Source organism: Cyprinodon tularosa, unplaced genomic scaffold, assembly GCF_016077235.1.
Source record: "Cyprinodon tularosa strain WSP-4 unplaced genomic scaffold, ASM1607723v1 ctg1009, whole genome shotgun sequence".
Classification (NCBI taxonomy): Eukaryota; Metazoa; Chordata; class Actinopteri; order Cyprinodontiformes; family Cyprinodontidae; genus Cyprinodon; species Cyprinodon tularosa.
Window position 1 is genome coordinate 146,848 of NW_024037793.1, and position 25,281 is coordinate 172,128.

Genomic DNA, 25,281 nt, shown 5'->3' on the forward strand with positions numbered 1-25,281 from the left:
TCAGTCATGTTTTTGGACTGTGGGAGGAAGCCGGAGTACCCGGAGAGAACAAACGCATGCACAGGAAGAAAATGCAAACTCCATGCAGAAAGACCCTAGCCTCGTGAGACCATCCTGATCTCGCGAGCTTTCAAGACTTCACTCGCTAATCAGTCTGGAGACTCTCCGTTAAAGAAAATTTGGAGCCGTTCACCAAACGAACGTCCAATCAGCATTGGCTTTGAGGCGGGTTGAGGTGTGACGCAATGAGATGCGCGACAGTTCAGTCTAAAGAACAACTTCAGCCGATGAAACTAGCTTTAGCGTGGCTATCGAGTTTTATCGGAATTACACTGTATTTCTTCACTGAAAGAAGAGCAAAACACTGTTCTGGAGGCTTTTCTCAGAGGAAAAGACGTTTTTGCTCTTCTCCCGACTGGTTTCGGCAAGAGTAGCCTGGCTTGCGGTTGTGTTTTCATCGTCGCTCTGTTAGTACGTCATATGCTTCGTTGATCTGATTGGTTTATTTGGCCCGTCTATCACCAACTTACGCCAATCAGCTAACCAGTATTTTCGCCCCTTCCCAAAATTACTTCAACGGAAGGTTTCCAGATGGATACGCGGAGCAAATCCATCTGGCGGAGTAAGGTTAGAAAGACCCCTGGCCGTCAAACCCGGAAACCTTTTGCTACAAGGCAGTACTGCTACCCACTAGGGGTGGAACGGTTCACAAAATCCACGGTTCGGTTCGATTCTCGGTTTCTGGTCACGGTTTTCGGTTCGATTCGATACGATACATGTTGATTGTTACACCAAAATCCCATAAAAAATTATGAAATTAATGAAAAAATCCCCCCCAAAATAATGGATTGTAATTATTTTAAATGATCCGCGGAAACCCTGGATCATTTCCGTATGTTTTGCTGCTTTGAGTTTAATCATCTGGCGCATGCTCTCTAACCTGACAACAGCCAGATGCATGTCTCGCTCCGCTGGCTGTTGTCAGGTTACATGCTCTCTACCATCTCCAAGGAACTCAGAGGGGAGCAGACGAAGCCACAGTGGGGGCTGTAGGCTTTGCTTTGAGCAGCTGGTCTGGAGCGCAGCGGGGGTTGCTGACGGAGTATGAGGGATTTCGGGGTTAGCATGACATGTTGCTGTTAGCATAAACAAAACATGTTGCACAATGCTTGCACGCTGTTGCTTTTTTATCCACAACTTTCTTTCCGCCATCATCGTAGGTCACTCTAAATGCAAAGCGGTCCCATACAGCAGACCTATAAAGTGCTGCTGGCGCGTCTTCCAACTCCTGTTCTTTCTCACTCGCCAGTCCGACACAATTCTCCACAACAACTGATTTTTTTCCCTGCTACACCCGGCTAAGCTGCTTCGCTTCTTCTTGTTTACTACTGGCGGTTGGCTTTGGTCGCAGTACCGCCACCTTCTGCTCTGGAGTGTAATCGCTTAATCTATGAGAAAAAGGAGCAGCGCATGAACCGAACGAAACACGCGCGAACCGAACCGAGACAGTCGAACCGAACGATTCTGATGGTTTTCATAAATCGTCCCATCCCTACTACCCATTGCCTCACTATGCACACCTACATTGCTAATCAGATGTTGCAGTATCACCGAATTTTCATGCATAATCTTGCAAACATTCTACCCTGATGGTGATGATTCTCCCTCTCCGCTTAAGATACTGGATGTAGCAAAAAATGGGACTGGTTATGTCACCAAATTCCCAGTCAGTCTCAGTCGTTGAAGCACTTTATTGCATTGCCCTACTGATGGTGATTAGAGGGCCCGGTGTTGCCTAAGTAAGACAGAGGACATCTGTTTTAAAGTACAAGTTAAAACCACGTTATCTTCCAGAAGGATATTAGTTGGATGCCAGTCCTGGTCAAATAGGCATCTATTTCAACTATGTTCAGAAAAATAATTTGTCTGCTGTTCTGAAATGCAGCTTTCTTTACTAATTTTTTGCTTCTGGTTAACATTAGTAAAAAAGCTTTAAATGGTATTTTATCAAAGTTAATTGGAGGTTATCTAGAAACGGCACCCAATCAAAAACCTGTAACCACTGAATTTAAAGTTTAGTTTTTGACCAATCAAAAACAGTAAAAATGAATTCTAGAAAACCACTGTATTTAAACAATAGTAGTAGTAGTAGTAGTAGTACCAGTTCAACCCAGAATAACGCATTTATTTTCTCTTATGTTCTCCCAGTTAAAGTTAAATCCACCTGTCTTTGAGCCTAAATAGGTCAGTGCCCTAAAAAGAGCTTTGCTCTTAGCTGATTTCCATTAAAACCTTAAACCCCATTTTTCATTCAACTGTTTATTGCTGTTTAGGTTTACTATCAAAAGATTGTGTTAAGAAGTCAAAAGTTGTTCGTTTTTGGTTTTAAATGTTTAGAATGTGCATGAGAGATCAGCTTTCGAGGGTTGTCAAGTGTTTATAAGACATGCTTTTTTTGTTTAAAGCCGAATAAAGGTATGATATTATTGTATCTTTTTGAAAGAATCCTGTGATTAATAATTTGTGTTATGGCTTACCTTATACACTATGATCATTTACAAAAATAACAAATAAAAAGGGGAGGAAAATGCATGAAGTGGAAGAGATAATTGATATAATGAAGCGGCTCTAACTCTGCTCTTATAAGAAAAGCAAACCCTCGCTTCCAATGGCTTAAACACTAGCCTTGATTTGAAACTAAAAGCGCTCCAGTGGAAAAGCCACATTAAAAGCCAGTGACTTTCCACCACTCTTCCAAATACCAAGATAATGTTGATATTTGTCATAGAAAATAACTTAAATTTAAGTGCTGCTTCCCAAATGTTTCGTATCCATAGTCAAAGCTATGATAACAAAGATTGATATAACTTGGTCTTTGACAAAGCAAGATGATGACCCAAAATCAATTAACATTTTCCACAGTGAAGAGGTTAAGGTAAATAAGAACATTTCATGTTTGAAGACCTCAGCACAGCTTAACTTTGGTTATCCTGTCTCTAAAACTATTTACTTTGAAGCTTTTGAACACATCCCCCTTGGGGGTATCTGTAAGTGTGGAGCCGAGTTACCTTTTTCTTTTTACACCTGTGGGGCATCTTGTTTTTGTTTTTGTTTTTTTTAATTATGTCGCTGAGGCTTTTAGCTACATTTTTGTGCTCATTAGTCTGGCAAACAGTAGAGCTTCCACTAACAACCTTTTCTATAATTATGAAGCTGTTGGCCAATTTATGAATTAACAAGTTTAAAGAGTTTAAAATGAATCAAACTTGTTCAATTTTCTTACTCAATTTTAACAGTAAGCTTTTGCATTAACTGTAAACCATTTAAATTGATTGCCTTACTAAAAACAAAACAATATTTAAATGCATGAATTCCAGCATGACATATAATATTACAATCTGAAATGTACAAATATGTAACATTATGTAATATTCTGATGTTCCAGCCTTTACTTAGCCATGAGAAACTGGATTAGCCTTTTTTTTTTACTCAAGATATTTTTTAGTTTTACATAAACAAAAAACAGAGCACAGTTATAAGATGTTGCAAGGTAGGCTTATAGAAGCCAGTTGAACAAGTTGCTCATACAAAAGTTTGTTAAAATAAAAGAAATATAAGCTTCACAAATAGCGAAAGTAGCATGACAACTACAATAAAACAAGTCAGGTAGTGAAGCAAAAAGATATAATACAATAAAACAAACAAAATAACCCCTTCCCCATCAGTTACAAATATGTAACATTATGTAATATTCTGATGTTCCAGCCTTTACTTAGGCATGAGAAACTGGATTAGCCTTTTGATTGTTAAATAAGCATTTTGTTTAAAAATCTGCAATGAAAAAACAATAGTTAAACTTGCTTTTAGTTTAGATTATGGTTAATTGTGCATTCACATGTTTTTCTGTATACCCCTCAGTTTAGGTTTATCTTTAGCTTTCAAAAAATAAACCCAGCCCTTGTTTCTCTTGCAAGGCACTTTTAAGGTTGTACACCCTCTAGCCCAGCTTTTTATTATGTTTTTTTTTTATTCTGCAGTTTCCATTAACTGATTTTATCTTTCTTTCCCTTAAGGTTAGACCTACTAAACAACTACACTGACTATCACACACATTATCTGATTTGTGGGATGAATGAATGACCTGACCTATAAGGGGCACAGTAATCTTTGGACACTAGCTGTGCGTTCAACAGTTTATTTAGAGACAATAGATGATGGAGACGGTACTAATGGTTTTTATCACTCAGTCTTCCTGCACCCAGTTTGTTTAGAAACTAAATGTTCATTTATCACAAAAAAGTGGAAAGATGTTTGATTATGATTAGAAAAAAAGAATCCCATTTTGGGTTGAAAGAGAAACAGTCGTGCTGGTTTGATTTTGGAGTAAATTATTACCTCCAGACATATTTCTTTTGCCTACTTATGTTCCTACTGATTATTTTACTTTTTCATCTTACACACTGTGCTGAGTCTTTGCAGTGTGATTTGGGGCTAGATAGTTAGATCGACTGATAAAGGTTTTTAAAAAACTTATGTCTGGTTAAATGCTGCTTTAAATTGTTGTTAAAACACAAAGCAGACAATGTTTCCATCTTAGGGGTTAGTTGGTCTGTCTAATTTATGTTTTGTTTGAATCTGAATTTACCTAATTGGCTATGGTAGTGATTCACAATTTAAAATTTTTGCTGGTTCCAAATGAATTTTCTTTCCAATGAAAGCTTTGCTTTAATAAACACAAACATTATTTGCATCCATATTGTTTAAACTGAAGCATAAAAAGCATCTAAAGTTTGCCAAGTTTTTAAATAGTCATTTATTTTAATTGAATTAGAATTATGTTTTGCCATGAAAAACTTATACCAGTCATTATTTTTCATATCGAGGAAGCTCTAAACTCATAATGTAGAATATTTAACCATAGTCTTCAATTTTGAAATCTTGAATTTCTTTAATTTTAAAAAAGTGCAATTCAGACCAACTTTTAAATATTAAGTAGAATTAAAGTAACACTTTGTGTACTTTGAGAGATTAACTAGGACATCAGGTCATACTCTTAACTTGCTTGAAAAAGTAACAATGGCACCATTAGGAAAAACTTGCTTATTAACTTTGTTTTTTTTTTGTTTTTTTTTTACACCTGCAGCTTTGGGTTCCGTTTGGTTCAGCATGAAAGCATAATCGAACTTTAATGTGCATCAAACTAGAAATAGACAGTCTTGGTTTGCCTCCAGACAAAATGTGATGCACACTAGTTGCTGTCTGAAAAAATAAAAATAATTACTATGGTACAACAATGTGATATTATGTAACTTTGCCTGTATCTCCTCTGAATGAGTATCTCACGGTGCGTTGCATGTTAAGAAGTATTAATCTGAGCCTTCTCCTGAATCGGGCAGATATTTCTATTTCATCTCCAGCGCATCAGAATGTTATTTTTCAGCTTAATTTCCAGTACTATCGTTTGCTATTACTTGTACATGCAAACCATAAAGAAGAAAAGGAAAGAGCTACTAATAACCAGTGTACCTTAGTCTCCACCATGAAAGCTTTATAAAATTTTCTGCAACTTCTGGATTTCAATAGGTGGTCATGGACACATGATCCTCACCAGGTGCTGTGGCGTTTGGTCCTAAGTGACAAAATGACTGTTGTAAGAACTGTACTAACCGAAAAATGAACCTTTTTATTAATTCTTTCACTTTTTTTTTTTTCATTCATACAGGGTGTTTAGAACTCTGGTACTTTTTTTCCTGCTTCACAAATAGCCAACAGGTCTGACTATGGTTTAGTCAAAGGGACAAGTAGACTTGCATCTGAAATGCGATAAAAAAAAAAAAAAAAAAAACATTTTTGGGACATTTCAACACCTATCCAGGAGTCTTTGTCAATTCTGTTGTCTTTCACCAGTATGGAAGTCCTTCATCCTGAACACATTCCAAGTCAGATGCAAATCAAAATTTATTTTACGTTAATGATGCAGACGGTTAAACTTTAATTTTTCTTCAAATATCGTTGCTCAGACTGTTCCAGAAAAAAGAAAAATGCATTTTATAATTCCCAACAAGTGCTTAATTTAGACCTGCTATTTGGCTATGATGTGGCTGGAATGGACTGTTTGAAATTATCTATATTATTGAATATCATTGTTTGGGTGAAGGGACAAATAACTAAGAATGTAAAGAAAATCAGCAACAGATGTTGACAGGAGCACTTTTGTTTTAGACTTTAATGAAAGTCCTTTGTCTTACTATTCCTTGTGTATTTTTTTGAATAGAAGTTGTTTTCTTTGAATGAAATCCTTTCACCTCTCTTACCAGATATAAAGGTGACTCTTGTGTTTCTGTGCTTAGATGTGCCAAACTCACTAATGTTTAACAACACTGCTAGGGTTCTTTACTTTCATTGGGATGTAATTCTGAAGGGACTTCACTTTATAAGGTTAAAGAGAAACTTGACTAACTTGAATTGGACTCTCTCCATCTGCCCTTGTCTCTCTGAGTACAGTTTTGTTCTGTTATTTTCTCATGGTTTCATTAAAAAGAAACGGGTGAACTTCAGTCATGTCTTTAGAAATCATTATCAGCTGCAACTGATACATCTGGGATATTCTTCTTTTTAGTATTTTGTGTCATGCAAATATGAAGGAGAACATTTTTCTTTTCTCGTTTTTTATTTCAAAAGTCCTGATACCCTTAAAACATGCAAAAAAAAAAAAAAAAAACTCCAAATCTACCACAAAGTTGTTTTACTTTACACACACACACACACAATTGTTAGAGCCCCTTGTTCAATAAAAAAATACAAAAAACACAATGGTCACAGAAATAACCAAAATCTAATAAAGGTAATATAAATGTGTTTTACAAGATAAACTGCTAAAACGAGCCTCAACAAAAATTATACCTTTAATTTAAAGGGATATTGTGTAAGAATTACTCACATCTGGTGGGAAAATGGGGTATTTCCTGCAAACGAACTTTAAATTCTAGCCTGTCACTGCCTCAAACATCTGTTGCAGCAATTGTATCCGCCATGTATCAAAAAGCCTTGACAACGCAGATGTAAGTCTTTCAAGCTGGCATTTACTGTGGCAAAATCTCTGCGTCTTTGAAACCCACGTCAACCTAAATTCTGTACCAAGAAGATTAGCATACATTATGTGTTCTATGGTAACAAGCACCACTGTCTGATTAAACAAAGTGGAAAAAGTTGGCTTAACACTAATTTAGTCAATACAGTTGACTTACTTGGGAATGTTGAAACTATTTCTTGTGCTGTCGCTACATTAGCATGGTCCTTTATTGTGCTGCTGTAGTGCAGACTTTCAGATGTTGGGTTAGAGGCTCCAAATGATCTGCCACCTCTCAATCACACTGAAATGCCAGCAAGGTGCGTTGCTATTGCACACATTAGTACTTTTATATTAGATGGCCGAATGTCATGGCGCTTTGCAAACCATGCCTTGTGTATAAACTAATATAAAATCCTTTGCTTATGAAAATTCATCTGATTATTAGTAGAGGTAATAATGCACCAATAGTAACACGTAAATGCAATTATCGATTTCAATCGGTAAAAAAAAAAAGTAATATATGTTACTGGATAATATTACACATTATCCATTCAATATTTTTTTTACACAAGTTAACCTTTTGAGGCAATCACTGCAATCAAGTGATTCCTGTGACCGTAAATGAGACTTCAGCGCCTTTCAGCAGGCATATTGGCCCACTCCTCAGTGCTTGAAATGTAATGCTTTGATTTTTTTAAAATGCTTGTAAATGTTTTATGTTGTAATCATAAATATTTCCCAACAAGTAGAAATCTCCATAATAAACCACTTTTTAAAGAGAGAGTAAAAAAGAAAACAATGCTAACCACGTTGTCTGCATCTGGTGCAAGCTTTCACGTTCGCGTCTTAACAGTCTTCTGTCATGACGATGTAGCCTACAAGTGGACAAATGGTCGATCCACCATGTAGGATGTCATTTTTATAAACAGTGGCTGGAAAATATAAAATATAATCCATGGCAAGTGAAATACAAGTCACACAGTCACTGGCTACCCCATTTTTGTTTTATTTATGCTAACTACTAGCTACATACTAGGTTAACGTGATAAAGAAGCGCTGCTTTAGATATGGCAGCATCGGGTGATTCTGATAAGGTGTCAGTCCAAACGAATGATTCCCACCAGAGTTTGTATTCACTGCACCAGAAGTGCGTATTTAGCAGGGAGACAATGAATCCGGTCAACTCCGCTTCAAAACTGCAATTTACCACTTTTCATCCCATGGTATGGTATCGTGATCAAAAAAAGTTGCAGCTAAAATTATCTGTTCTAGACGTATATTAAGGAAATGGGTATTCTTAAAAAAATTTAAGAATGTATAAGCAGTTGGAACAATTTAATATTTTTAATCTATTAGAATATGGCATATTCAAAATTATTAAGACTTCTCAACAAAGATTAAAAGTTTTATTGATTTCAAGCATTGCGTCCCATTTTATAGGTGTTGACGAGCTGTTTTGCATTTTTCTAATAGGGTTTTGACAAATGTCTGCTGAAAATCATGCAGGGTGGAAATATCCTAACATCAATTTGCTTTTATTTATATATCCCCTATTCACTTTGTCATCTCAAGGCACTTTTCAAAGTCAATACAATCAAATCCTCCAGTCAGATTGGCAAGGATTTTCCCCTCTAAGGAAACCCAACAGCTTGTTTTGAGTCTTGAAAAGAAGTATTCACTCCTCCTGCAAGAGCGTAGAGCCACAGTTATTAATAAAAAAAGAGAAATTGACCATGATAAAGGTGTATGAACCTGCCATTAGCAAACTGCACCTTTGTCTGAGGTTGGAAGGATGCCTTTTCCAGACAGCATGTTTCTAACTCCTCCCAAATGATGCTCAATAGGATTTAAGTCACGAGCTCATAGAAGGCCACTTCAGAAGGGGTTTTTCGCTGTGTGTTTAAGCTCAACCCTGTTGCAAGACCAATGACGAGTGGCTGGTGCTGGGCATCACATATCTCTCTTGAATCCCTTGGTAGCCTTGAGGTTTTGTTGTTCCCTGCAGAGATTTGAGCCAGATGAAGCCAAGCAGCTGCAGAGCACAATGGAGCCTTTTCTATGTTTTACTGTAGGGACATTGCTCTTCATTTTTTCTCCATTTGTTAACATAAAGCTAAAGTACCTGGCAAAAATATACAATTTGTCTCATCTGTCCATAGGGCTTTTTCTTAGAAGTTTTGTGGCTTGTCAGCATGTAGTTTGGTTAATTTCACTCCATTTCTTTTTTTTATGATAATCATTTTTTCCAACTGTTGTGTCCTCTTGTCTCCCATTAAGTCCACTTTAGCTCAAACAATGATGGATGGTGGGATTTGACACCACAAAGATAAACTTCCTTCAGCTTGAAGTGTATCTTTAATCCCTTTAGAAATACTCTTCTGGGATCTTTTGTTACCATTTGTTTTATCTGTGTCTTTGATTTTTTTTAAATAAATTTTTCTCATGGGACTACATCTATGTAGGTTGGCTACAGTCCCTTTAATCTTAAATATCTGAATAACAGATATTTCATGTTTGCAACTGTAGTCACATGTACATCAAGCTGCTTGGAGATTATCCTGTAGTCTTTATCTTGAACATGCTAGTCTATAATATTTCTAATCTCCTGAGAGAACGGGTACCTTTTCTCTGGTCTCCTAAAGTTTGAAGCATCTGGTTTGCCTTCCGTTTAGTTTTAAATGTTCTCTCGTTTTTTTGTGTTTTTTTTAATACAATGTAAAGTGATCAGTTTACCCAAAGATAGTAGAAATGTTTCAAGGTGCCTCGAATGACGGCTCTAACAAAAGATGCTGAATGCAGCAAATTCTCTTAAGGTGGTTCCGTGTGCTCCATCCTATCAGAAAGCAAAACAGTAAAGGACAAAACAGACATGACTGCGACATAAAAGTGTTTAGAATCCCAATTCCACTGTATTTTTTTATTTATTTATTTTTTTACCGGTTTAAAGTATAGTCCCCAAAATACTTTAAATGAGACATTTATCTCTAGTAAAAAGAAAATGTATTAAACTTAAATGTATATCTTTTTTTAATGTTTTTAGTTTTTACGACACTATTGGCTTGTTTTTTCGACAGACTGACAGGAAAGGGGACATGAGAGAGGGATAGACATGCGGCAAAGGATCACAGGTCTGTTACAGCCCGTTGGAAATAAATAAATATTATACAGTAAAGCCCTTAACTTATTCAGATGCAATAATGCTTTCTGGAGTTGGTTTAAGATCGATCTTTTTCTTGCATTTATAGAAATGGCAATAAAAGGCTCTTAAATAAAAGACATGCACAAGGGGAAACATGAAAACTCGATGCAGAAAGACTTGAAAACTCTCTGGGTTTTGGCTAACCTACTTATAGGACTCTTGTGCTGCAAGGCAACCATGTTTTAACAAGACGACCCTGAATGTTGAAAGAAATAGCTTGTTGATCTGCGTTCTTGCTTAGATTCTTTCACTCTATGGTTAATACATTAAAAGTAATATGGGCATATGTTATTGGGATTGGACAAACCTGCAAGAATCACACCTTTCAAAAGAAACTCTGCATTATGCACACAGATGGAAACGTAATTTCTCGTATCAACTTCTTTATCAAACATTATCCTTAATCTAGTCAATGTTGCTTTCAATATTATTCTTTTTCTGCCTCCTTAACATTGATATTTTTATATTCAAAGGCTGCCTGCCATTTTATAGGCTGTACATGGACGGATACATTTCCATAAAAAGACACCAATCAAATCCCCATTTGATTCCCCCATTCGGTTCCATTCATTGTAAAAATGAATGAGATGGTGTGGAGCTGTGACTGTCGATGGTCAAAGGGGCATTAAAGTTCCCTCAAGCAGACGTACAACCCAAATTAATCAGAAAGCTGAGTTTTAGGCATCTAAGTAAATTCTCTTCAATACAGACAATAAAATATTACAAATTAATATTAAGGGAATTGTAACATGATTTAATTTAGACTTGCTGATTGAGTAGCAGCGGTCCACATGTAATGGCTATAGCTCACTTGGAAGAGTAGTCTTTTATGGAAGTTGTGGTTTAGTAGCTGGGTAGATATGGCTTTATTATTAAAAACTTTTAAGGATTTGAAAAAAAGCCATAAACCAAGTTTACCATTTGTTCAAATTGCTGTTTTTTTTGTGATATCTTTCAATGTCCAATGCATAATGAGGCATAGTTTAGATTTTTTTTTTTTTTTGTCAATGTACCTGATGATGATCTTGTTTTAACATAACACAATTAGCACCAATGCAAACATTTCAGGGGCTATAAGCTCGGAAGTGTTTAAAAAGCAAAATATTCTTGTCTTTAAGGATTTGACTTACGTGAGCAGAAGTTCAGTCAAAAGACATTTTGAACTCTTGTTTTCAGCTGAAATTTTCCTCAGCATTTTACACTTGACAATCAAACATTTCCCTGAGATGTGTCACTGTTGAAAAAAATGCTACAACTATGGACACATTTAAAAGAGGGTACTGGTCTGTTCATACACAGACAATTGTTATTACTATAATCACCTTAAATGTACAATACCTGATTCTACATTTGGTGAACTTTATTTTATTTTAATTTCTCTATAAGAAACCCTCCTTCTCTTGGACATGCACAAGGCTAAACACGTGCCTCAAGCTTGTGTAAAACCCTCCAGAGCACCATTTCACATATCTTCACAGTTACAGATAAAATGTTTCTAAAGCAGAAAGTGAGTAAGCTTAGGACTGATAAATAATGAAAAGTTACCTGTCAAGCAGAGCTACAGACAATTTTGAGTCCAAATCTAGTCTCAGGCTATTCCCTCAAAGCTCTCCATTTGTAGTAGGACATGCCAGTATTCGCATGCAATTTGCTTCTTCTTTGGTCACTGTTATGCTTCAGGTGTCTCTTCTCCATCTGCTTTACTTCTTTTAGGCTGTTTAGCAGCCTGTGTGTGCAGTGGCAGGCAGTGGAGGTATCACTACCTCCCATGGCTCTTTGGCAATCATGCTGTTCCTTTTATGCATGCACCCACTGGAGGAGCAGCTGCTTAGCAAAGACTTCACCTCTTGTGCCATTGGCAGAGAAAAGCTGTTGCAGGTTTTCCCCAGTTCCTGCTTCTTCCTACTACAAAAAAAAAAAAGAAAAAAAAAAAGCATGGATTCGCTCAAGCGTGCAAATAATCAGTTAATGTTACAGTCATCTACAGCATTTTTCATAAGCAGGCCCAGAAAAACTGAAAACAAGTAAAAATCCTCTAAGACTGACAGCAAACTGCAATTTTTTAATGATTGTATTTATACATTTGTTGGTATTTTTGAGTTGCCCAGCTTAATTTAATGTGGTTTTAACACTCAAACCTTAAGCCTGAGCAGAGGTAAGCAACACACACATTCACTGTTCTTCTATAAAAGGCAAAGTTTACTGTCACTGTGGAAATAAACGTCACCGCTTTTTATGTGTTGCCCTGCCTCCAGCCAAAATTTCTTATCCTTTCAACAAAATTAAGTGAATATTGTTAAAATCCTGTCAAAAGTAAACTGCTTTATTTAGGCAGAGTTTTTGTAACCCTGCCTGTGTTTGTTAATTTTTGCTAAGAAAATATCAGAAAGAAATGATTGTTTGATTTGTTGTTGTTTTTTGTCAGGAGCGTGATGGCATGCGTGCTATATTGGAATCTTATGACAGTGAACTGGCATCAAATGAGTACTCTCCTCAACTCAGCAAACGAGTCAGAGAAGCAGAAGAAGTTATGCAGAGGACACAAACTTACAATACAGAGATGGAGGTGCGTGATGGCTTTAGAGATTTTTTTTTTAATGTCTAGTTGATTTAACCTTTTCAGACTAAACGTATGTATTCTTTCCAATATATTTTGGAACTTTACAGTTTTGTCATTAATTGTATTTTGTAAATGAACAAATTAAATGGAAAAAAGAAAAAGTTGATACAAAGAACGCATGCAGGTTGTCACTTGCCCAATCTTCATCTGTATTTTCAGTTTATACTGTCTATTCTTAGATTACTTAAAATGTTCACTTTTTCTATTAGAAAACACTTTTTTGTCAATTCAGGCGCAGCTTACCAAGGCACAAGAGGAGACAGGGGAACTGAAACTAAAGCTACAGAAAGTAAGTATACTGTGCCCTCCACAATTTACTAGGTGTCCTTCAGTAAAAAGGCCTTATGATAACATTTTAAGAAGGTAGCATTCGGTTTTTCTTGCTTAAATTCTGACACCAAAGTTATTGGCATCTCCTAACACCAAAGACAGCCGTTTGGGTTTTGATACAGGTCCAGATGTTAATGGGCTGATAGTTAACACCTTTTAAAGAATTTTAGTATCAAAGCATAATTTTTTTTCTCTTCAGTATTGTTTATTGGCTATCACAAATATTGCAGTTTGAAGAAAACAATTCATATTTTTGCTATTCATTTTCTTCATATTTAATTCCGTAAAAATTCAAAAAATATCCACTGGACTTGGTTTTCAACATTTGAAGACGTTTCGCCACCCCTCCAGGAAGCTTTCTCAATTCAAATGTCTGGATCCGCAGTGAGTTTGAGTCTTATATAGACAACGCCTTGTATCGCTTGGAAACATGCAATAGAAACCGATGAATGGGTCGTTAGTTCCATCGTTAGCCTGTAATATCTGAAACTGTCTATGATTCTAGGGGTCGGTCGTTAAAGGGGGGATTGTCATTAAGGGGGGATTGTCTCCTGTAATACCTGAAACCTGTCTATGATTGTTAAGGGTTGGTCGTTAAGGAGGTATTGTTCACCGGCTGGAGCGGGTAAGTCCCTCGTTCCTCTGTGATGGGGTGGGGGGTTTGGTGATATCTGGAAGGGATCATGTCTATGATTGAATTGTATGTTTTTGGAAGCTGGAATCTCAGTCCACCACCTCTGTTTAAAGTTGGTTTTTCTCTCTTAACATAGATGGCTTCCTTCACGCCCCTCTCAAACCACCTATTTTCTTTATCCAGAATATGGACATTCTGGTCCTCAAAAGAATGTCCTTTGTCCACAAGGTGTAGGTGTACTGCGGAGTCTTGTCCAGAGGTGGCCGCTCTTCTGTGTTGGGCCATGCGTCTGTGGAGAGGTTGTTTGGTTTCTCCAATATAAAGATCAGAGCATTCCTCACTGCACTGAACAGCATACAGGTGCTGGTCATAAAATTAGAATATCATGAAAAAGTAGATTGATTTCAGTAATTCCATTTAAAAAGTGAAACTTGTATATTATATTCATACATTACATACAAACTCATATATTTCAGATGTTTATTTTGTTTAATTTTGATGATTACAAATGACAACAAATGAAAATCTCAAATTCATCATATCAGAAAATTAGAATATTACTGAAGACCAATAAAAACAAAGGATTTATAGAAATGTTGGCCAACTGAAAAGTATGAACATGAAAAGTATGAGCATGTACAGCACTCAGTATTTAGTTGGGCCTCCTTTGGCCTGTATTACTGCAGCAATGCGGCGTGGCATGGAGTCGATCAGTCTGTGGCACTGCTCAGGTGTTATGATAGCCCAGGTTGCTCTAATAGTGGCTTTTAGCTCTTCTGAATTGTTGGGTCTGGTGTATTGCATCTTCTTCTTCACAATACCCCATAGATTTTCTATGGGGTTAAGGTCAGGAGAGTTTGCTGGCCAATTAAGAACAGGGATACCATGGTCCTTCAACCAGGTACTGGTAGCTTTGGCACTGTGTGCAGGTGCCAAGTCCTGTTGGAAAATGAAATCTGCATCTCCAAAAAGTTGGTCAGCTGCAGGAAGCATGAAGTGCTCTAAAACTTCCTGGTATGTGGCTGCGTTGACCCTGGACCTCAGAAAACACAATGGACCAACACCAGCAGATGACATGGCACCCCAAACCATCACTGACTGTGGAAACTTTACACTGGACTTCAAGCAACGTGGATGAAGTGCCTCTCTTCTTTTCCTCCAGACTCTGGGACCTTGATTTCCAAAGGAAATGCAAAATTTACTTTCATCAGAGAACATGACTTTGGACAACTCACCAGCAGTCCAGTCCTGTTTCTCTTTAGCCCAGGCAAGACGCTTCTGACGCTGTCTGTGGTTCAAGAGTGGCTTGACACAAGGAATGCGACAGCAGAAACCCATGTCTTTCATACGTCTGTGTGTGGTGGTTCTTGAAGCACTCACTCCAGCTGCAGTCCACTCTTTGTGAATCTCCCCCACATTTTTGAATGGGTTTTGTTTCACAATCCTCTCCAGGGTGCGGTTATCTCTCTTGCTTGTACACTTTTTTCGACCACATCTTTTCCTTCCCTTCGCCTCTCTATTTTTGTGCTTGGACACTGAGCTCTGTGAACAGCCAGCCTCTTTAGCGATGACCTTTTGTGTCTTGCCCTCCTTGTGCAAGGTGTCGATGGTCGTCTTTTGGACAACTGTCAAGTCAGCAGTCTTCCCCATGATTGTGTAGCCTATAGAACTAGACTGAAAGACCATTTAAAGGCTTTTGCAGGTGGTTTGAGTTAATTAGCTGATTAGAGTGTGGCACCAGGGGCCATCAATTTTGAACCTTTTCACAATATTCTAATTTTCTGATATGATGAATTTGAGATTTTCATTTGTTGTCATTTGTAATCATCAAAATTAAACAAAATAAACATCTGAAATATATGAGTTTGTATGTAATGTATGAATATAATATACAAGTTTCACTTTTTAAATGGAATTACTGAAATCAATCAACTTTTTCATGATATTCTAATTTTATGACCAGCACCTGTATACCACTCCGCTCATATTTGGTCTGGGGGTTTTATCTTTCGGATGCTCTGTTTAAGGGTTTGGTTTGGCTTGAAATGTACTGGGATCTTGTGTTTGGAGAAAATCCTCTTGAGCTTTTCAGACACTCCAGCAACATAAGGGATTGTGATGTTTTTGCGTTTAATTTTCCCATCGCTGTCTTCTGTTGCGTGTCTTTTGGATTTCCTTGCTGATTTGATAAAAGCCCAGTTTGGATATCCACAGTTTCGGAGAGCATCTTTGATGTGTTTCTGTTCTTTTTGCTTCCCATCTGTTTTAGTGGGGACATGTTCTGCCCGGTGTTGTAAGGTTCTGATGACTGAGAGTTTGTGTTCCAGTGGGTGGTGTGAGTCAAAAAGAAGATACTGGTCTGTGTGAGTAGGTTTCCTATAAACTTCAATGTTTAGGCTTCCATCTCCTTCCATGCTCACCAGGCAGTCCAGAAAGGGTAGTTTGTTGTCCTTGGCATCCTCTCTGGTGAATTTGATGTTGCGGTCAACAGCGTTGATGTGTTTGGTGAAAGCTTCCACTTCCTCTAGCTGGATTTTGACGAAAGTGTCATCCACGTATCTAAACCAGTGGCTTGGTGGTATTCCATTGAAAGTGTCTAAAGCTCTCTTTTCCATTTCTTCCATGTAAATATTTGCTACAATTGGTGATACTGGAGATCCCATTGCGCAGCCATGTTTCTGTCTGTAAAAATTACCTCTGAATTTGAAATAGGTTGTGGAAAGACAAAGGCCCAGTAGTGTGCAGATCTGGTCCGGAGTGAAATTAGTCCTGTTGTTTAAATCACTATCTTGTTCAAGACGTGTCCTGACTGTTTCCACTGCCTCTGTTATAGGTATGCATGTGAAAAGTGAAGTAACATCAAACGATACCAGGGTTTCTCCTGGAGCCATCCTTAAATGTTTGGCTTTGTTGGCAAAGTCTTTGGAGTTTTCTATGTGATGTGGTGTGTTCCCCACCAAGGGAGCTAAGATATTAGTAAGCTGTTTAGCAATGTTGTATGTTACTGAGTTAATGCTGCTGACAATGGGCCTGAGTGGTGCCCCTTCTTTGTGAATTTTTGGAAGTCCATATAAGCATGGAATTTCCTCCCCTGGATATAATCTGAAATAGGCTGTGCTGTTAATTACCTTGTCTTTTTCAAGTTGTTTGAGATAGTCTATTATTTTCTTTTTGTAGCCGCTGGTTGGATCTCTTTTCAAGGATTCATACGTATCAGTGTCCTTCAGTAGAGTGATAATTTTGTCTTGGTAGTCTGAGGTGTTGAGGACTACGGTGCATCTTCCTTTGTCTGCTGGTAATATGGTGATGCTTTGGTCCTGGCTCAGGGATGTTATGGCTTTCATTTCCTGGGGTGTGAGGTTGGAAGGAGGTGGTTTGGCGCTGGACAGGGTGGCTGTTACCTTCATTCTGAGTTGCTCTGCCTCCGTTTCAGCCAGGTTGTTGTTCCTGATGGCCGATTCAGTGGTCGTGATCAGTTCCACAATGGGTACTTCTTGTGGAGCAATGGCAAAATTCAGGCCTTTACTCAGTACATCCATCTCTGGTTTTGTCAGTGGTCTGCTAGATAGGTTTTTTACCCACTTGTCTTCAACCTTGATGTTATCCTCCTGAGTCATGTTGCTCTCTTGTTTAAATGCTGCTTTCTGTTGTAATCTTTTGAATTTGGCTTTTTGTCTTTCTTTTGTTTTATGATGTTGTGAAAGCTTGACTTTATTGACCAAAATGGCAACTTCTTCAAACAAGGTTCATATACTTCATACTTCATATTTAATTGAGAAAATGTATAGAATAAAAAAAAGGAAGTTTGTAATTTTTTTTTACTTTGATAGTCTAGTCTCTCCCTCTAGTCTGTGCCCCTCTTCCCCTACCTGCCAGTGGTTTAAATTATATCCCACACCTGTTTGGACAAAGGCACCAACAGTCTGGCACCGGAAAGAGGAATCAAAGAACACAGTGGGATGAGTCGGTGAATGGAAAATGACTCAATGACATGATTCTTGAGGAAAAAAAACAAAAAACCTTGCAACTCATTGATGCCCTCGAAAAACTCTTTGTGTGCACTAAATACTAATTTGTGACAGCAGAATATATAATACTTGCACAAAATACATTAATTCACTCCTTCAAAGTACTTATTTGTGGCCATAACATGGGTATAGAGTGCTCACGAAATACTAAAACAATCTTGTCATACAGCCCAACTTCTGATTTGTTGTCTTGATTCTGGTTCTAATCGATTCTCAATTCCACCTATGTGAGGAAGAAGGGTCATAAAGGTTTCAATGTTTTAAATGAGCTGGCTAACCAGAGTTCTTTCTAATTGAACTTCCTTTTATGAACATTTAAATTCTTATAAACTTTACTCTTAGTTATCGAAATGTTATTTCCAACCAGAATATAAATATCAAACTTAAGAACGATAATATCAATCTGGATAATTTCCTTTTCACAAGGTCAAACTTTCACATTAAGAATTGTTTAAAACCTCATTAAGACAGATCTATACAACTAACGCTGCAGCTACCTATACCTTATTACTTACTCTATTATTTTAAATGACCTGACTCCGGCTGCGGTGAGGTGCTAGGCTGATTGTCACAGCTCGAGGAAAAAAAGCATTGCAACAGATGCTGTGCCAAGAATGATATCCCCACGACATTCGCTTCCCTGGCATTGTTACTGCCCCTCATTTCCATTCAACTAGATATAAAGGTTGTGATGTTTAATCTTTGTAAACAGAGAAATGAGATTTTGTTCTCTATTGTTAGTGGGTTTCATCAAATACAACCAATCCCAAATGAAATAAATGAACAAAGTTAGGCTTAAAATATTAAACTTCTGGCAGAGCTAGATTAAAGAATTCATAGGAAATGTGGCAGGTATCCATCAAAACAATGTAAAAGGAAGATAATTGCTTTGTTTTGTATCGGCACAGTATTGTTTTTAACATTCACCGATTTTGGATGTTCGGCATGTGTACACTTTTAGTATGGATCATGTGCAATATTTTATCAATGACACACCTGGTCTATACCAGGACTTGGGAGAACTTGATTGCATACTAAGGATGCAATTCATCATTTGGACTCAGGTGTGGAAGCCGGGATACATGGAAGTTGTTGAACATTGGACCTTCAGTGATTGCAATATAAAAGCAGGGAGGTAGTATTAGTCCTAGAAAACTAATCTTCCTGTAAAGAATTGAAGTGGTCAAATCAGAACAGAAATGTTCCAGCACACCCAAAATAAACATGCTTTTCTGTATCTAGTTCAAAGACCTAAACACTGAATCAGAATGAGGAGATAAGCCAAGACCAAGAGTATATATAATGGGTAATTTTCTCTAAATCTATGCTACTAAGAACATTTGCGCAAACATGTGTTAAAATTAAGCTTGACACAGACATTTTTAAATTATGCTCAATATTGAAGCGTGGTCTGTGCTACACACTGTGGGTCTAGATACGGCCGAGGCGGTGAGGAAGTGGGGGCGAGTTTAGTCCGACGGCGGAGGGACATGAGGGCCAAAAAGAGCGGAGATCCAGGTGGAAAAAGGGTCCCAGCGTTCTCGCGCACCTCGCTCTTCTAGCGGGTCAAACTTCATGAGTTGTTTTCCGCAATTTCGGTCATAAAAACAAAACAAGCTGGCCTCCTGTCTGCGGCACTGTTTGCGGTCAGCTACAATTTGGGAGAGGTGCCCTCTCAAGGGGGCAGGGACGTCTGGAGCCGTGGTATTGCATTGCACTCATTGCACTGATTTTGTGCAGTATTTTTGCTTTATTCTTTGATGCAACTTTTCTACTTCTGTTATTTGCTGTTGTTTCCAAAAAAAAAAATGCATAACGATATTACAGCTTTCATTGATTTATTTCAAACTTGAAACTTTGTTTAGCCTGTAAGGTGTAAAAAAAAAAAAGAATTAACCGAATAATTGAATCGAATCGCATCGTGGTGTATTCTTGAGTATCGTAAATAATCGAATCGTTGGGTCAGGAAATCGATACTGAATCGAATCACCATGATGGATGTGATTTACACCTCTAAATAGTATTGTATCAGAAATTAGAATATTTTATCGGGACATCCCTAGCGACAAATGCAAACAGTGTGGAGATGTGTTGGACCTGGCTGTGCTAAGCATCATGAATCAAACCATTCCCGGTTTTTGAGAGTGGTGAGGCGTTACTGGTGCATAATATTCTGGTTTGTTTGTTTGAATAACACATTTTTGTTTTCAGTTGGCGCTTTGCTTGCATGTAAACATAGCTATTGATTGTATTCAGTATTATCCATAATAAACATCAGGTCACTGACCAACATTATTTTTCTGATGTGACAAAACTTACTTTGGATACATTCTATCATACTTTGCCAAACATTATTTAGAGAGATATATTTTAGTACTGAGTTAATATAACAAGCTAGTGTTGGCAGCCTTAGAGTTTGAAGGTTTTTGTCTTTACTTCACCTCTTATTATTTTTGTGGCCCCTTGTTGCAAAGGTAACATCAACACATCCAAAGCAAAGAGTAGTGACGCATAAAATCCACCTGTCTGATATAGCAGTAATTACTTATTCGTCATGGGAAGACTTTAATAGAGGATATGCTGAAAGACAGACAGATGCTTTTAGGAGGAAAATTGGTTTGCAAATGTAAATGAGACATAATTGCAGAACAAGAATGGTGAAATAACTGAGAGACAGACGGATTAAAACCTGTGGTAACAAAAGCGAAGAGGACATTATAAAACAGAGTAATAGGACTAATGGTGTGTGAAGGATCTGCTGAATGGTTCTCTATGTGCCGTGAGATGGTAGTTGATAACGGAGAGTCCAAAGAATTTGTCTGCAGCCTAAATGTTTCTGCTGGATTTCTGACCAAAGGTGGGGTGACGTTGGTTCCCCCAGATCATTTTATTTTTCTTTTGTCTGTTCTAGGTGGAGTTTGAATTGGACAATGTAAAGAAGGAGCTGACCTCTGCAGCTGACGGCAGCTCTTTAGTGAACAAAGAAGAGGTCAACATACTGAGGTACTAAACTCAAAGACCAGTTGGCTTTTCTCATTTTTTTTTTGCAGTCATACTTTCATAATTTTAATGTAAAAGCTTTAAAAAAAATGTGCATTATATTAAGTTTTTTTCCCTCTGTGTTCTCGGGTATAGTTTTTACGGTTGTGTGTTTGGATATTCATTATTTCGTAAGAACTTGGAAGAGTAGGTCAACAAACAGCACTTGTGAAGAGACTTTAACCAACAGATGTTGTAGCTTCCCAAAAAAAAACACAAAAAATCAGTTCTTAAATCAGAGCCCAAAACTCACCTTTTCAAACTTTCTAATTAGTGTCTTTAAGAGGGAGTGTTGGCCTAGTGGGTTAGATCAGTAAATCTTGTGCTCTCAGAAGGTTGCAAGTACCCGGTTCGATCCCCAGAGCCTGCACGCTGGGTTCCTAAGCAAATCCCTTAACTCCACACTGCTCCCCGGACGCCACATAATGGCAGCCCAATGCTCCCTAAGGGGATGGGTTAAATAAAGAAAATGAATTTCCCCATTTTGGGACAATAAAGGGATTTAAATTTTTATTTATTTATTGTCATGTCTTAACTTTTTCCTTGATCACGTTTGTATTTATTCTACAGTTTTAACTATGTGCCTGTTTTCTTGCGTTTTTATGTATGCAATATAAAGTGACATTGAGTCTCAAGAATGGCGCCTACAAATAAACTGTATTATTATTATTATTATTAAATACATTAACTTTAAACATATAATCACTGTATGTTGCGATCTTTTGAATAATGGTAGAGAAAACCCTGGGAAAAGCTTTAATGATACATGACCTTAAACTTGGACAGAAGACATGTAAAAGTAAATGACTAAAATTTAAGTTTGCAGTTGTATCTGCTTAAAAGAAACTATGACGTTAGATGAATAAAGTTTGGTACAATTATGTCAGTGATATCTGCAGAAACTGTATGTAGATTTTAAATTCTAAGTCTTATAAAATTAAAGGTTTCTCCTGACAAATCCATACGTTAAACACTTGTTTAACCAGAGTTAAATAATCAGTTCTATGAGCTGCATATATGCATAATCTTTTTATACATGCATTAAAATATTTTATGCTTAAAAATTCCAGGCAAAAAATTGAGGACTTAGAGAAGGAGAGACAGCGTTTGGAGGAGCAGAATAATATTTTGGAAATGAGGCTGGAGAGACACAACCTGAAGGTAGGTACCAAACTTCCTTCCAACTGGTTTTTAAGATGGATTTGCTCGTCTAGCACAAAGGAAGCAATTTAATAACCCCAAGGGTAGCAGCCTATCCTGCTAGCTGCCGCAGATTGATGCATCTACACATATCTCATATCTGACAGTTTTCCAAGCACAATTGGACCCAGGTGCCATTCCAGCAGTGGCCAGTAAAATAGTCCCAGAACCAAAGACATACTTTTAAAACCTATCCTTTTATTGGAAGAAAAGATAATTTTAGACTGGGCCAAAAACTGGAGTGAATAAATTTAGATTTGTAGCTTTAAATGCAAAGGAAATTAATCTCTCTGGGAAGTGGGATTAAAACTGCTGACACACATGTTTGATTGATCTACTTTACACTTAAAAAATTAGTTATGGCTACTGTAACCTGTGCCTGTTTTGACTGCTTTTGTATGAGTGTGCATGTCTCATCTTAGTTAGATTCTGTATCTGACTGAGATGAGACACCCCGACTCACACTGTGCCAGACTAAGCCTACCCTAGACATTTTAATGACATCTGTGTGGGCAAGCATGTTGGTTCCATTTAGCCATCGAGTAAATGGAATCTATGACTTTTCAAGCATGACCACTACCTATAAGGCAGTGGTCAACTGACTGTCTCTGCACTGGAGTCAAGGTTACACAGTCAATGGATTGGGTCAGTTCTTAGGAGCTAATTTTACGACTCCTCCGCGGTCTAATGCACACCTAGAGTGCTTCACATCAGCCTGGGTTGAAAGATTATTAACTGAATGGAGAAGTGTTTGAAGGGGGAAATCGGTCTCTGAGCAAGTATGAGCAAATGGCATTCAGAACCCTTGCTTCAAAAATCTCAAAATGAGAATTTTCATTACTCTGACTTGTATAGCACAGTACTGTAGCTAACCCATAATTTACCCTGTCTTTAAATTTTTATCACTCCCGTCCATTTATTGTCATGAAATATCTCACAAAATGACTTTTTTTTTTTCTTAAAGATTGTTCCAATTGAGCTGCTCAGCAGTATATCAATGTACCGATTCATTGAGTTCTTATTAAGGATTTAGGGTTTTTCTGTATAGTCAACAGGAATAGGCATAGCTTTTTACTTATATGGTGTGTATATGATCTATATAAATCATGACAATGAGGCATGGCTGAACATTGTTTTACCCTCATTGTTTAATTTTAGCTCCATCTTCTAATATATATGATAAGATATACGCTGCTCAAAAAATACAATATAACTTCAATTAAATCAATTTTCATTTAAATCAAACAGTCCACTTAGGGAGCAACACTGATTGACAATCAATTTCAAATGCTGTTTTACAAATGGAGTAGAAAACAGGTGTAAATGATTGTCAGTTAACAAGACACATTCAATAAAGGAGTGGACCACACACAACTTCTCAGTACCTATGCTTTCTGGCTGATGTTTTGGTCACTTTTGAGTGTTGTTGGTGCTTTCGCACTCGTGGTAGCATGAGACTGACTATAACCCACACAAGTGGCCCAGGTAGTGCAGTTCATCCAGGATGGCACATCAATTTAAGCTGAAGGTTTGCTGTGTCTGTGTCTGCACAAACGATTAGAAACTGACTCCATGAGCGTGGTATGAGGGACAAGTATCCAGAGATTGGGGTTGTGCTCACAGTCCTTCATGTGATCACCAGAGGAAAAATGACTGCCATTATGTGATTAGATCCTCAGACCCCTTTTGAGACCAAATGCTGGTACGGTTGGCCCTGGGTTCCTCCTAATGCAGAACAATGCTAGATCTCATGTGGCTGGAGTGTGTCAGCTGTTCCTACAAGATGAAGGTATTGAAGCTATGGACTGGCTGTCCGTTCCCCAGACCTGAACCCATTTGAGTACATCTAGGACATCATGTCTCGATTCATCCCCTAATGTCACGTTTTACCACAGACTGTTCAAAAGTTGGCAGATGCTTTAGTCGAGGTCTGGGAGGAGATCCCTCCAGAGACCATCTGCCACATCATCCGGATTATGCCCAGGTGCTATAGGGAGGTCACACACAATACTGAACCTCATGTTGACCTGTTTTAAGGACATTACATCAAAGTTAGATCAGCCTGTAGTGGCCTTTTCCACTTTAATTTAGCATGACTCCAAATCAAGGCCTCCATTGGTTAATGCATTTGATTTCTATTGATGATTTTGTTGTCAGCACATTCAACCCTGTAAAAAACAAAGTATTCAATGATAATATTTCTTTCATTTAGATCTAAGATGTGTTATTTGAGTGTTCCCTTTTTTTTGAGCGGTATAAATGATTATATATTCTATTTAAATGACCTCCCAGCCTTCAGAGAAATGGTTCTCAATCAATGCATGACATTGAGACATTTGATCAAATATTATATAGAACACAACCAAATTATTAAGGGGTAGAAGTGCCACAAACTACAGATTTCTTAGACCATGAAACCTGAATAAATAAACTATGAGAAAATAGAAGACACCCCAATATTTATTCCCACCTTCAGTGGCAAAATCTGCAAAGTGACCTAAGATGGCTGCACATGACCAGATTTTTGTTTCTCAGTTAAACCTCAGTTAAAACAGCTTGATGTTCTTCTGGCAGTTAAAGGGAGAGTTAAAAAAACTTGTTTAAAAAGAAAGAAACGTATAAAGAACACTTGAGAACATTTATTTTTTTTTAATCAGTTGCGTTTTTTGTATTCTAGATGTTCAAAGGATTGGAAAATGCCATGTTTTAAGGCCAGGCTCTTTGAGAGACGGTAATTTTCTTAATCCCTAGGAACTACAGGTGCTGGTCATAAAATTAGAATATCATGAAAAAGTAGATTGATTTCAGTAATTCCATTTAAAAAGTGAAACTTGTATATTATATTCATACATTACATACAAACTCATATATTTCAGATGTTTATTTTGTTTAATTTTGATGATTACAAATGACAACAAATGAAAATCTCAAATTCATCATATCAGAAAATTAGAATATTGTGAAAAGGTTCAAAATTGATGGCCCCTGGTGCCACACTCTAATCAGCTAATTAACTCAAACCACCTGCAAAAGCCTTTAAATGGTCTTTCAGTCTAGTTCTATAGGCTACACAATCATGGGGAAGACTGCTGACTTGACAGTTGTCCAAAAGACGACCATCGACACCTTGCACAAGGAGGGCAAGACACAAAAGGTCAT

General features: G+C 37.5%; 1 protein-coding gene across 1 annotated transcript in view; it reads left to right on the forward strand.

The window, feature by feature from the left end:
- The window catches only part of mad1l1 (mitotic arrest deficient 1 like 1), a 75,417-nt gene that overhangs the window by 16,717 nt on the left and 33,419 nt on the right, over positions 1 to 25,281 (forward strand). The window contains exons 12-15 of the mRNA XM_038276937.1: positions 12,697 to 12,837; positions 13,124 to 13,180; positions 20,795 to 20,886; positions 21,993 to 22,083. Coding sequence (XP_038132865.1) covers positions 12,697 to 12,837; positions 13,124 to 13,180; positions 20,795 to 20,886; positions 21,993 to 22,083 — 381 coding nt within the window. The remainder of the gene's footprint in view (positions 1 to 12,696; positions 12,838 to 13,123; positions 13,181 to 20,794; positions 20,887 to 21,992; positions 22,084 to 25,281) is intronic.